Source organism: Giraffa tippelskirchi, chromosome 2, assembly GCF_054371585.1.
Source record: "Giraffa tippelskirchi isolate mGirTip1 chromosome 2, T2T-mGirTip1v1.2.pri, whole genome shotgun sequence".
Classification (NCBI taxonomy): Eukaryota; Metazoa; Chordata; class Mammalia; order Artiodactyla; family Giraffidae; genus Giraffa; species Giraffa tippelskirchi.
Window position 1 is genome coordinate 154,912,223 of NC_137276.1, and position 12,938 is coordinate 154,925,160.

General features: G+C 41.6%; 1 protein-coding gene across 1 annotated transcript; it reads left to right on the forward strand.

The window, feature by feature from the left end:
- The first annotated feature begins 833 nt into the window (after nt 1-833).
- On the forward strand, nt 834-9,123 carry HRG (histidine rich glycoprotein). Its single transcript, XM_081571417.1, has 7 exons — nt 834-1,085; nt 2,784-2,900; nt 3,799-3,889; nt 5,027-5,193; nt 6,105-6,185; nt 6,893-6,994; nt 8,221-9,123. Exons 1-7 carry the CDS (start codon nt 852-854, stop codon nt 9,049-9,051), a joined length of 1,623 nt encoding a protein of 540 aa, XP_081427543.1. The 5' UTR covers nt 834-851; the 3' UTR covers nt 9,052-9,123.
- Nucleotides 9,124-12,938: the final 3,815 nt, after the last annotated feature.

The following is a 12,938-nucleotide window of genomic DNA, read 5'->3' on the forward strand; positions in this document are numbered from 1 at the left end:
GGCAGGCTATAGTCCATGGGATCACATAGAGTCAGACATGACTGAAGTGACTTAGCATGCACAGGGGTTCAAGACCAGGGAGAAACAGTCAAGAGTAGTCTTGGGCCTAGGTCCTGTTTCCTCTTCAACCATTACACACAACAATATCTTTAAGCGGTTTTGCAGATACTGAAACCCCCTCCAGGTGGGAGAAGTTAACAATTAATGATGGTATGCTGCCTCCAAACACAGAGACCCCAGACCTGTCAGGCCTGAAGGTTGATGATGCTGACTTCTACTTACCTCACCTCGAACCCATTAGAAGAATGACCACAAGCTGATCACACCCTCTCTGAAAAATTACTATAAAACATTTCATTGTCTTCCTCACGTTGGGACACGTGGTTTTGAGGGCATTAGCCTGCTGTGGCCCCTTGTACCTGGCAAAACAATAAAGCTATTCTTTTCTACTTCACCCAAAACTCAGTCTCTGAGATTCAATTCAGCACCAATGTAGAGAAGCTGAGATTTTGGCATCACAGACACATTAACTATAATAATAAAATAGCATCATTTATTTAACACCTGAATCTGCGTCAAAAATTGTATAGGTTACTTTTTATGTTTTCTAATTTAATCATCACACAGTGCTGCCGAGAGATATCAATCCCCATTTTATAAACAAGGAATGTTTATAAACATGGCATGTTTCAAGTTTCTGTCCCCAAGGCCCACTAATCATTTACAGAATGTTGACGGATATTTGAACCAGGGGTCAAGGCGAACATTCCCGGTTACATAACAAAAATGTATAAAAACTTGCTTAATCAGTTGTGTGTGCGTTTTAAAAAATGTGTATAAACTTCTCTGCCATGGTATCCCAGAGCAAGGGATGCTTTTCACATTTTAACAAGATGAAGGGACTCACTGCAGCACTGCTTTCCATCCTTCTGATCACACAGCAGTGTTCTTGTGCTGTGAATCCCACAGGCTGTGATGCTGTTGAGCCTGTGGCTGCGAAAGCTCTAGACCTGATCAATAAAGGACGGTGGGATGGCTACCTTTTCCAGTTGCTGCGGGTCGCTGATGCCCACTTGGACAAAGTGGTGAGGAGCCTCCCATGACAGAGCTGAGTGGGGAAGTGATGGACCAGGGCCAAAGGAGACGCTAGCTCCTAAGCCTGCCACTTTGCACAGTGGGTTGGCTTTGGTCAGAGTTGTTGGTTTCATTTCTGGGCTGCTCTGTGCTGTACTGTGTTCAGTCATGTCTGACTCTTTTCATGTACTGTAGCTGGCCAGGCCCCTCTGTCCATGGGACTTCCCAAACAAGAATACTGGAGTGGGTTGCCATTTCCTCTTCCAGGGGATTTTCGCCACCCAGGGATCAAACCCGTGTCTCTTGTGTCTCCTGTATTGGCAGGCAGATTCTTTACCACTGTGCTACCTGGGAAGCCCTCAGGGCTGCTCTAACTGTTCTCTTATCCTTGGAATTAATATTTGTTACTAGTATGTCCTGGACTTCCCAGGTGGCACTAATGGTAAAGAACCCTTGTGCCAATGCAGGAGACATAGGAGACGTGGGTTCGATCTCTGGGTTGGGAACATCCCCTGGAGGAGGGCATGTCAACCCACTCCAGTATTCTTGCCTGGAAAATCCCATGGATAGAGGAACCTGTTGGGCTACAGTCCGTGCGGTTGCAAAGAGCTGGATATGACAGTCATTATGTCCTTGATCAGCCTCTAAATACTTACAAGCACTTATGCAGAGCCCAATCAAAGACTAAGTGCTATAAGAGAAAGATTGTAATAAACTATGGGCCTTGCTCTCAAGGAAATAATAATCAGCTCACACACACACATAGATGAACTGGGTAAGATGGGATATACTCAGGTGACTAAGTGAGTGGAATAAATGCTGGAGGGATCAAACAGAAGATCAATTATGATGAATGGGAGAAGGCTTCATTTGGATCCTGAAGAATGAGCAGGATTTGAATAGCATAATGGCCTTCTAGGAGGATTCCTGGTATACCACCTCTATGTGTGTAGGGAATCTGGAAGGAAGGTATGGAGAAACAGAACAAAGGCAGAGGGGTTTCAGAGGTTCTCTGTGGGTTTTGGAACAGCCATCATCTTGGAAGAGAGACACTCCTTAAGCCAAAGACTAAGGCAATAAATAATGGCATCTCTGATTAGACAAAGGAGGTAGAGAGACAGAGCTAGTTTGTAAGAGAAGAGAGTGAATTTAGCTTGGGCAAGTTGAAATCAAAACAAGAAATCTGGGATTTCCCTGATGGTCCAGTGGTTAGGACTCTGAGTTTCCACTGTAAGGGGAACAGGTTTGATCCCTGGTCAGGGAAGTAGGATCCCACATGCTGCCAAAGGAAAAAAAAAAAAAGTCAATCTATTAAAAAAGAGAGAGAGACAAGAAACCCAAGTTCAGGAATAGAACTGGATGAGAGGACACAACTGCACATACAGAATGGAGGCCATAATATCGCTGTCATTGCTTATATTCTAGGCTTGTACCTTCAATACTTCCACCCAAACCAACACTGCCTTTTTGTGGTTGTTCTTTAAAATTCATGGGCAGAAGCAACATTATGACCAGTTAAAAACTCTCTGATGCTTTTTATTAAATAAACAGATCAAATGATATAAAGGTAGGGCACCTGCAATGACTTGGAGAGGAGTAGAATGGCAGGAATGACAGGAATTCTATTTAAGAGATAAAGAGCTTATTTTTATTGGAAAACTCTGGGTTTCCACATGCTACCCAGCCATTGCTTTCTTGACATTCCCCAGGAATCCACAGCTGTCTACTATTTAGTCTTGGATGTGAAAGAATCTGACTGTCCAGTCCTATCCAGGAAGCACTGGGATGAGTGTGATCCAGATGTTTCTCGTCGTCCATCTGAAATAGTAAGTAAACTGGGTACTATTCCTCTCCTCTTAGCATTCCTGGCTTCTATCAATAGATAGAAAGAAGCAGAAATATCTTCTTGCCCAGGGTGGTTGCACACCTGGGCTTACACAGTAAACAATAAGAGCAAAACTTCTGCCACTTGGCTTACAAGGACTATGTTGACTTCAAGTAGTATTTTCTTGAGAGCCATACTGGGAAACCAGTTCAAGAAAAGTCAGTAGGACTGATGGTCCCATGTAATAGCATGACCAGCTGTGAGACCTTGGGCAAATCACCTAATGTCTAAGAACCTCTGAACCTGTAAATGTGAATACTGGTCTCCCTAACAGAAATGGCCAAAGGGATTAGTTGCAGTCACCATGAGGAACGCTTGTTCTGCACATTGCACATGGGTTCTCAGAGCCCAGGTTCTCTGCTACAGAGGAAGATGCAAAGATAAATGAGCAAAGATGTAAGATTTCAGTTCCAGAAAATAAGATGACTACATATCCAGCAGTTTTAGTATTTTTTTTTTTCCCTTGAAAATGTTTGGGATATGGCCATGATCTCTTTCAACACTTTCTCTGTGGTTCTCATGAGGGTTTTGGATGCTTGTAGCATATCCAGCACCCACTTCAGTGTTCTTGCCTGGAGAATCCCAGGAACTGGGGAGCCTGGTGGGCTGCCGTCTATGGGGTCGCACAGAGTCGGACACGACTGAAGCGATTTAGCAGCAGCAGCAGCATATCCAGCTCACAGAACTATGCTAAGAAAATATAGGTTTTTGAGAGGGTTTGGTGAGAGAAAGCACAATAATTTCAAATGGATAGTAGGAGTATACTGCCTCACTTTTTTTCCCCTCGGATCAACCTAAGGAAAGAAGTAGGCAATAACATAAACCTCTCTTTCTTACAGGTGATTGGACAATGTAAGGTAATCGCTATAACACATTTGGCTGGGTCTGAGGATCTTAGAGTGAATGACTATAACTGCACCACAAGTTCTGGTATGATTGTCTGTTAAAATGCTAATTAATTCTAGGTTCACACAAAATTTAATCAAACAGTGGTATTCATCACAGAAGTCTACGAAGTATGTATCAGAAATGGTTCCTGCCCTTGTAGATGCAATTATTACTTGCTCTCTTGAGAAGAGAAGAGAAAATTTTCCCTATTACTGGCACATCTTCTTTTATAGAAATTCAACATCTAAAAACAGAAATTTACAAGGGGCTGTATGACATCACTGTAGAGAATAGGCTCTGGGGTCCGATTTGAGTTTGAACCCCAACCTCAACACTTAGTAGTTATATGGTCTTAAGGGCAAGTTACTTCTTCAAACTTTCATCCTTTGTAAAATGAGGATAACAATAATATTATCCCTTCAGGTTCTTCCCAGAATTAAATAGATAGCCTGTGTAGTACACTTTGCAAAGTACTTAGCGTTCAAATATTGACTTCAATGACTGAAAGTTACATATGTTCACAAAGCCATTATACATATATTAACTTGTTTAATCTCACAAGACTATGAAGTAAAGATTACAATACTTTCTATTTTAGATATAAAATTAGCCTCAAGGAGATTCAGTGACCCACCCTGGGGAACAGAGCCAAAGTGTGGCAAAGACATGACCCTAATCCGTCGGCGCTGACTTTAAATTACACAACTTTTAAATTCACCTTTTCACAAAGAATTATCACAGAATTTCTTTTAAAATAATTAATCTTAACATGGTTCAATATATAAATATTCGACAGTCAAGCAACTCCCTCACAAGGTGGCCATAAAGAAAGATTGAGCTGCATCTTCTCTCTCTGGGCAAAATTTTGTGTTAACGATGCCTCTCTCCTTGGCAGAGACAGGGAAGAGTTCATTAAAATATTAGCACTTTATGAGTGATGGGTTGTCACGAATAGGGGTCACAAGAGAGACTTGAGCATCAGAAGGATCTGGGTTTAAGTTTAGCTCTGCCACTGATTGACTGACTTGATCTTGGACAAGTTACGTCTCCAACCCTCCATTTCCATCTGTAAAATGGAAGCTATAGTTATTGCCATCACGCTTACATGTTATCAAGTCCCAACATTGACATTACCGCTTCTAACTCAGTAACCGCAAAACTGACAATTTCTTTCTCCAGTCTCTTCGGCACTGGCCAATACTATAGACAGCCCAGTGCTCCTCGATTTCTTTGAGGATACTGAATTCTACAGAAAACAAGCTGACAAAGCCCTGGAGAAGTACAAAGGGGAGAACAGTGACTTTGCTCCTTTCAGAGTGGACAAAGTGAAGAGGGCTATAAGAGCGGTGAGTCTCCTCTAACGTTTAGCTAGCTTTGAGGACCCCGAGTCCAAAGCAGCAGGTGTGAGCTTGGCAGCACTGAGCCTCTTTGCTGCCCCCACTCGACCTTTTAATTTGAGGCCTTTTAAATTGAGGCTCCCTCCTTCAGTCCTTCGGGTTTTGGAGTTGTGGGTGTATGTGTGTGAATATTGAATAGAGAAAAGGGAAAACCCAAACAAGGAAGAGGGAAAGACAGAAGAGAATAATAAAACTGATGTGAGTCATTAAAATCATCTGGTCCTAATCTCCTGTATTATGATGGAAAACAGAGACTCAGAGCCCCCACCTCACCACACCTAGTGGTGTGGCTGGAGTGAGACAGTTCTGCCTCCCAGTCCAAGGACCTCGGTGCTTCCCACCCAAGCTAGTCTTGCACAGATTATGGTGCATGCAAACAATGGAATGAATACACCGCAATTACTGAAAACAACATTTTGAATGTTTATGCACTGGAAAGAGTTTCAAGATATATTGTTAATGGAAAAAGTAGGTTACAGAACAATACTTAAGACTATGATCCCATTTATGTTAAATAATTAGATATATGTGTATATGTGCAACATATTTAGGAAAGGGCTTGAAGGAAAAATCCATCAAGTGGATGACAGTGGTACTTCTGAGAATGGGAGGCACAAAGGTTGATTTTTCACACTACCCTTAATTATGTCTGTATTAGTTGAAACTTTCAATGAAATAGTATTCACCTTATGACTTATGTGATAAATTTTTTAAAGGCAGAGACCATCTGAAAAATGGTGCATGTTGGAAATTTTGAATCCCCATAGTACTTTATAGTATGTTGGGAAGTAAGCATCTACTGCTTTTTTTTTTTTTAACTTTTTATGTTCTTGAAACTGCTTGGATCCAATTTGTTCTAGAGAGGAGGGGAAGGTACCAGTTACTTCCTGGACTTCTCTGTGAGGAACTGTTCCAGTCACCACTTTCCCAGACACTCTCATGTGAGTATAATCAGTGTCTGTGAAATGCTAGGTAACATTCAGAAACCACTTACTATGTGCCAGGCATCCTTCTAAGTGCTTTACATATGTTACTTTATTAATTCACTGCTGCCCTATGAAGTAGATACTATTTTTATTCCTGATTTACAGATGGAGAAACTAAGGCACAGAGCAGTTAAGTGAATCATGAGAGTATCACATATATTATAAAATTATACATGTATTTACCGACACTTAGCATTGGATTTTTTTTTACCCATTAGGATTAAAGACTTAACTGAAACAAATAACTAGCTTGTATTAAGAACTGACACCCAACGGTGCTATCACTCATGTCACCTCATTTACACCTCAGAGTGACTCCATTTGACAAAGAGGTAACTGAGGCTCAGCAAAGGGTCCTGCCTGATGTTCACAACTGAGCTGAGGTTAGAATCCAGTCTTCCTGATGCTCAATCAAAGGGATTGTTCCCCTAGTCACTTATCCTCTGATACTCAGGTATCTGCATGATTTCCTTATTTTCTGGCGTATCTTACCCTCCTCAGGACACAACTTAATGACTAAACAAAAACAACCCTGATTTTTCTAAAGCCTCTTTTCCTTTCCCAAGTGTCTGGGAGTTCACAACAAAGCTGGATACCTTCCTACCACCTGTGCATACACATTCAAACACACACACCCTAACAGGTTTATCTCTTCTTTACAGATCTTTGGATTCTGCAGAGCAGATTTGTCCTATGATGTGGAAGCCTCTGACTTGGAAACCCCAAAAGACATTGTCACAAACTGTGAAGTCTTCAACCTTAAGGTGGGTTGCTTAAGTAGCCTTTGTCATGATCAGTGCCAAACTAGGTGATATTTTCACACACACAGCATATATTGTTCTTATGGTTGTTGGTGTGTATTTTGTGTGTGTGTGTGTAAGAGAGACAGACAGAGAGACACAAGAGGGAGAAAGAGAGATGGTGGATGAGGGAGTAGGGATGACAAGGAGGAGAAATACAGAGAGAACAGGGAAAGCACAACTGGGACAGTACAAATTGCTGATATGACACAAAAAATATGGATTTTTTTTCCCCAAGAATTGAGAAGGGTAAGATTTGCCGGAAAAGTAAAATCATTATTAATTCAACCAACCTGTAATGAATTGAAAGTGGCTCTTGTAGTCAGGACTCCAGTGCTGACACTTAATTTCTAGCTTTCAGTATTAGGCATAGAACCTAAAAAATGAATGAGGCTAAAATCTACTATATAAAGGTGTATGGAATAAGACTCAAAATAGTATTTTACATATGTCCCAGAAAGTTTTTATTCTATACCAAGATATTCTTCACAGTGTTTTTTATATCAGAAAAAAAACCTGAGCATAATCCAAGTGCCCATGTACCAGCACCACCCCAAATGGAGGGGGCGGGCTTGTCACCATGAACATGGCTCCACAGATTACTTAAAAATTAAAATCTGAACAAGGAAAAGTACACAGAGGTAAGTGATCATTCTTTAGGAGTAGGAGATGTTTGTACCATAAAACCTTGACTCTTGTTGAGAATATAAATTATAAGGCACTAATTTTCCAAAGGTTGATCTATAGATAAGGATCATTTTATAGTATAATTTCATCAGTTTATATTGAGGTGGGAAGAATAATAATAAGGAGCGTTTTCACAATATAACATTTATTTCATCTAAAGGACTACCCTTTACCCTGAGATTAAGTTTCTGACTCTGACAAGAGTCAGAAAATAACAAAAATATTAAAATAATCAAGTGTTATTTGATTATTAAAATAAAATATTTCTATTGTGAAATAATGATGGCAGTAAATGATAGTTTTGTTTGTATTTTGATTTTGTTTGTTTGTATTTTGAATGCGAGTTGGCTAGATAAGAATTTGAGAAATCCGTTTTTGATTTCCTACTTTTAAAAATAGTTGTGGAATCTAAAAATCTAGACGCCATTGACATAAATTAAATTAAACACCTAGTTTCTTTTTGTGTTACATGATGATATCCACTCTTCTGTTTCCATCATCAGGAACATAGAAACTTCAGTGGTGTGCAACATCATTTGGGCCGTCCCTTTCACTCTGGTGAGCATGAGCATTCTCCGGCTGGAAGGCCTCCATTTAAGCCCAGTAGATCTAAAGATCATGGTCATCCCCATGAGTCACATAACTTTAGACGCCCACCTCCTCTAGAACACAAAAATCATTCAGACAGTCAACCATTTCAAGCAAGGGTTCCTCTACTATTTCCCCCTCCAGGGTTAAGATGTCCTCACCCTCCCTTTGGCACCAAGGGGAACCACGGGCCCCCTCATGACCATAGTTCTGATGAGCACCATCCCCATGGACATCATCCTCATGAGCAACCTCCCCACGAACATCATCCCCATGGACATCATCCCCATGGACACCACCCCCATGGACATCATCCTCATGGACACCACCCCCATGGACATCATCCCCATGGACATCATCCTCATGGACACCACCCCCATGGACATCATCCCCATGACCATGGACCCTGTGACCCACCACCACATAGCCGAGGTCCCCAAGACCACCATCGCCAAGGCCATGGCCCACCACCTAAGCACCCTAAAGGAAGAGGTCCAGGTGACGGACACTTTCGCTTCCACTGGAGACCAATTGGATATATTCACCGACTTCCTTCACTAAAAAAAGGTGAAGTTCTCCCTCTTCCAGAAGCCAATTTTCCCAGCTTCTCATTGCCAAACCACAATAATCCCCTACAGCCAGAGATTCAGGCCTTCCCCCAGTCAGCCTCTGAATCATGTCCCGGGACATTCAACATTAATTTTCTACATATCTCAAAGTTTTTTGCATATACATTGCCAAAATAAAATCTGATTTCCTTGATGGGGAAAAATGAATCATGTCCTGAATGAGAACCATAAATAAAATGTGACCAGTAATATATGCAAAATTGCAAGTTATTATAACCTTACTTTCATACTCAGGATAGGGCAAAATGTGGGTAGGGGAGGAAATGACATAAGAATAGACAGACAAAAGAAAAGGAGAGGAAAGATATCAGTGCTACAGATTAGAAGTTAAGTCCTTCACTGGCTACTATATCACTTGAGGCAAATCTCTGATCCTCAAAATTTCTTTCTTTTTTGAATTAAACTCTTTTAATTCTGGCATCTTTCCTTTGCTGGTACTTATGCTGAGGCTAGACCTACCAAGAAGGAATTTACTATCACTAAAAGGATTACTCTTATAAAAGTGACCCAAATTCTCTACCACTTGTTATCTAGTTCCCTAAATTTCCTTTTGGGAAAACAAATTCTCAATTCAATTATTAAGGAAACAAAGCTCATGCTATAAATTAAAAAAAAAAAAGTCTGCAAGCATGAATCATAACCATAAATTCAAGTGCACAAAAAATACCACTTTATTTTTGGAACAAATTAATTTCTATTTTAAGTTGCCATCCTAACTGAGCTAATGGGAAATTTAGCCTCAGGCCTTCTTGGACTTTCTGCTACTCCCCACACAAAGCAATTCTAGGGTTTTACTCTCATAGTGCCAAGGTGTTTGTGTGGTAGGCATGAGAAAGAGGTCTGATTCTTCACCACTGGCCCACCAGGTTCCCCTGCTAAGGAATGCTTACTACTTTGTTCACATGATTCTTTAGGTCTAGTTTACCTGCTTTTTCTGTATCAAACTGGTGATATAGGAGTCTCTGTAAGACAGTTGGTGGAATGACTGCCAAGAGGCCATTCCATATGGTCATATCGCTCTCTCCCTGAGATCCTGCTGCCTCCAGGCTACACTTCTAGAAAGCAAGACAGATACCCTCTGCTGTCCTTTTCCTATCTTCTCCCCAGACTAGTCTCAGATAAGAGCCTCTTTTCACTTTATTTATTTTCGCTGCCAAAAGACTCCTTTTTCACACTCAAATCCTCTTTCTTTTCCCTTGTTCCCACATCAAGTCTCAAGTATTTTGTTTTTGTTGTTTAGCTGCAAAGTCGTGTCCGACTCTTTGTGACCCCATGGACTGTAACCCTCCAGGTTCCTCTGTTCATGGGATTCTGTAGGTGAGAATACTGGAGTGGGTTGCCATTTCCTTTTCCAGGAAATCTTCCTAACCCAGGGATTGAACCCACCTCTCCAACACTGAAGGTGGATTCTTTACCGCTGAACTACCAGGGAAAATATAAAATATTCAGACACAGGCTAAGATCAGAAGGAGATAGTGAAGGACATTCCCTGTCCTGCAGCCTGATGTGCTGCAGTCCATGGGGTTGCAAAGAGTGGGACATGACTTAGAGACTGAAAGACAACAGCAAGATTTCAGATTCTCTCCACCTGACTTAATGAACAGTTTCAGGTGTGTGGGTTTGGCAGAAGGAGGTAGATTCTAATGGTGAGGCTGGGGGGCGGGGTGGTCAGGGGTAGGGAAAAAAGCTAAGGGTGAAAGAGACTAAGTTCTTAGGCTGGGAAGAAAGAGAAATGCACAAAGATAGAGAAGGTGAAACTGGAAGAGTAAGGAGGTCGCTGAAGATGCACAGTCCAAGAGCTGGAATGGAATACAGGCTGATCATGGAGGTATTTCAAGTGAAGACTCAAATGCAGTGTTGCCAAGTGACTTCACTGGTGGTCCAGTGGCTGAGACTCCATGTTCCCAAGGCAAGGGATCCGTGTTCGATCCCTGGTCAGGGAACTAGAGGTCGCATGCCACAACTAAGAGTTTGCATGCTGCAGCTACAGATCCTATACACCGCAAAGAAGACAGAAGGTCCTGCATGCCACAACTAAGACCTGATGAGTCAAACAAATAAATAAAAATAAATATTAAAGAGCAAAAGCAAACCGCGCCCCCCTGCCCCCCGAGTGTTGTTGAACCTAACTTTGCGTGCCTGACACACTGTGAAGCCAAAAAGAAAAGAGTTTGGATCAAAGAAAGGTTTATTAGTTGGAGAGGCACCAACATGGATGATAGGAGAGCTAGACTTGTGTCAAATTCAATTTATCTTGCTGACTCACCGGGGCACAAGGTTTTGAAAGGCACAAAAGGTAAAGGAGAGGGGATTTTTGTGATTTTAGGACATCTCAATTGTAGATACCGTGGCACTGTCTTGTGACTAGATGTGTTCTCGGTGATAGTGATTAATCTATGGGTTCCTGCAAAGCAAATCAGTCAATCAATGTCTTGTGATCCCTCAACTTCTCTCTAGGAGAGAGTAATAGCAATGGTTGAGGCATTTTATTATTTCTCAGGGCCTTTGTGATGGGTCAGGAGTTTCAGTTCTTAATTGACTCCCCCCACCGCCCCGCTCTACCTCCCCACTGTCATATAGTTTAAGCCCTCTTGGAGCCAGTTGGTTAAAGCCACAGTGCAATTTGGGGTCATAAATCAAGGTATCAGTTTAAAATAAAAGTCATGGTTTAAGATTATATTGGGCTTGCTTTTCCTTTGTTTCTGTACTACCTCACTTCCCTAGTTAGTAATTGTGTGAATCTGCTCTTTGGAACTCAGGGAAGGTTTAGGAGACTAAAACTTTTTACAAACAAGAGGCAGGCAGAGGGCACGGGGTGGGGTTCTGTCCCAGGAAGGCCCCGAAATGTCCATTTACAGCAGGACTTGCCTGTATATACAGGTGTGTGCATGCATGCACGCTCAGTCGGTTCAGTCGTGTCTGACTCTTTGTAACCCCATGGACAGTAGCCCGCCAGGCTCCTCTGTATGTGGGATTCTCCAGGCAAGAATACTGGAGTGAATTGCCATGCCCTCCTTCAGGGGAATCTTCCCGACCCAGAGATCGAACCTATGTCTCCTGTATCTCCTGCATTGCAGGTGGATTCTTTACCCACTGAGCCACCTGGGAAGCCCATATAGTTACATAACCAATAAGGAAGAGTGTGACTTTGAAGGTTGTAGACCTGGTTCTAATCCCAGCCCAACAATTTACGAATTATAGCAAAAGTTAAACATTCACATACTTTTTAGCTGCTGCTGCTGCTGCTGCTAAGTCGCTTCAGTCGTGTCCGACTCTGTGCGATCCCATAGACGGCAGCCCACCAGGCTCCTCCGTCCATGGGATTTTCCAGGCAAGTATACTGGAGTGGGTTGCCATTGACTTTTTAGCTATCATGTAACAAAAAGCATCTAGAAAAGAAGCAATCAATGGTATATTGTCTAAACCTCTAGCACAATGTAAAATTCCTAAAGTAGGAATCCTTTCTTACCCCTTTATTCACCTCTAACAGCTGTTTGCATATTATGAATACATTTAATTGAAATGAATTGAGAGGATTCAATACTGTGTTTTCCAGGAAACTGTTTTAAACATGCAAGCAATGTTTGTGAAAGGACTTAATAAATTATAAAATACTGCTCAAATGCTTTTGAGAGTTATTAAGCTATGTATTTTTGTTGTTGTTGTTCTTCCTGGATTTCACCTTTCTCCACTCTCTAATCAAGTTGCCAGCACTGTGTCCATGCTTCATGGAGAAATGTGATTCTGCAGGGCTGGTGTTCAGTGGGGTGTCCCACTAATTGTCTATGGCTGGTGACTCTTGTGCTGAGTTGTATCTGGCCTGCTTAGTCAGTGTTTGCATGGTACTAGTTATTAAACACTAGTATTGAATACTAGTATCACCACTGTGGCTTCAGGAAATGAAGCTTAGCTGTTATTTCAAGGAGGAAAGGAAAATGGACTTCCACGATTACTATTTTTCAGAGAAGAAAGATGAGGCCCAAAGAAGTTTAATTACTTTTTTA

Excerpts from the sequence above, each read along its gene's own strand:
- HRG (XM_081571417.1), top strand. The coding sequence starts at position 852 with ATGGTATCCCAGAGCAAGGGATGCTTTTCACATTTTAACAAGATGAAG. Across the intron at positions 1,086-2,783 it reads ATGCCCACTTGGACAAAGTG|GAATCCACAGCTGTCTACTA; the intron begins GTGAGGAGCCTC and ends GACATTCCCCAG. Across the intron at positions 3,890-5,026 it reads TAACTGCACCACAAGTTCTG|TCTCTTCGGCACTGGCCAAT; the intron begins GTATGATTGTCT and ends TTCTTTCTCCAG.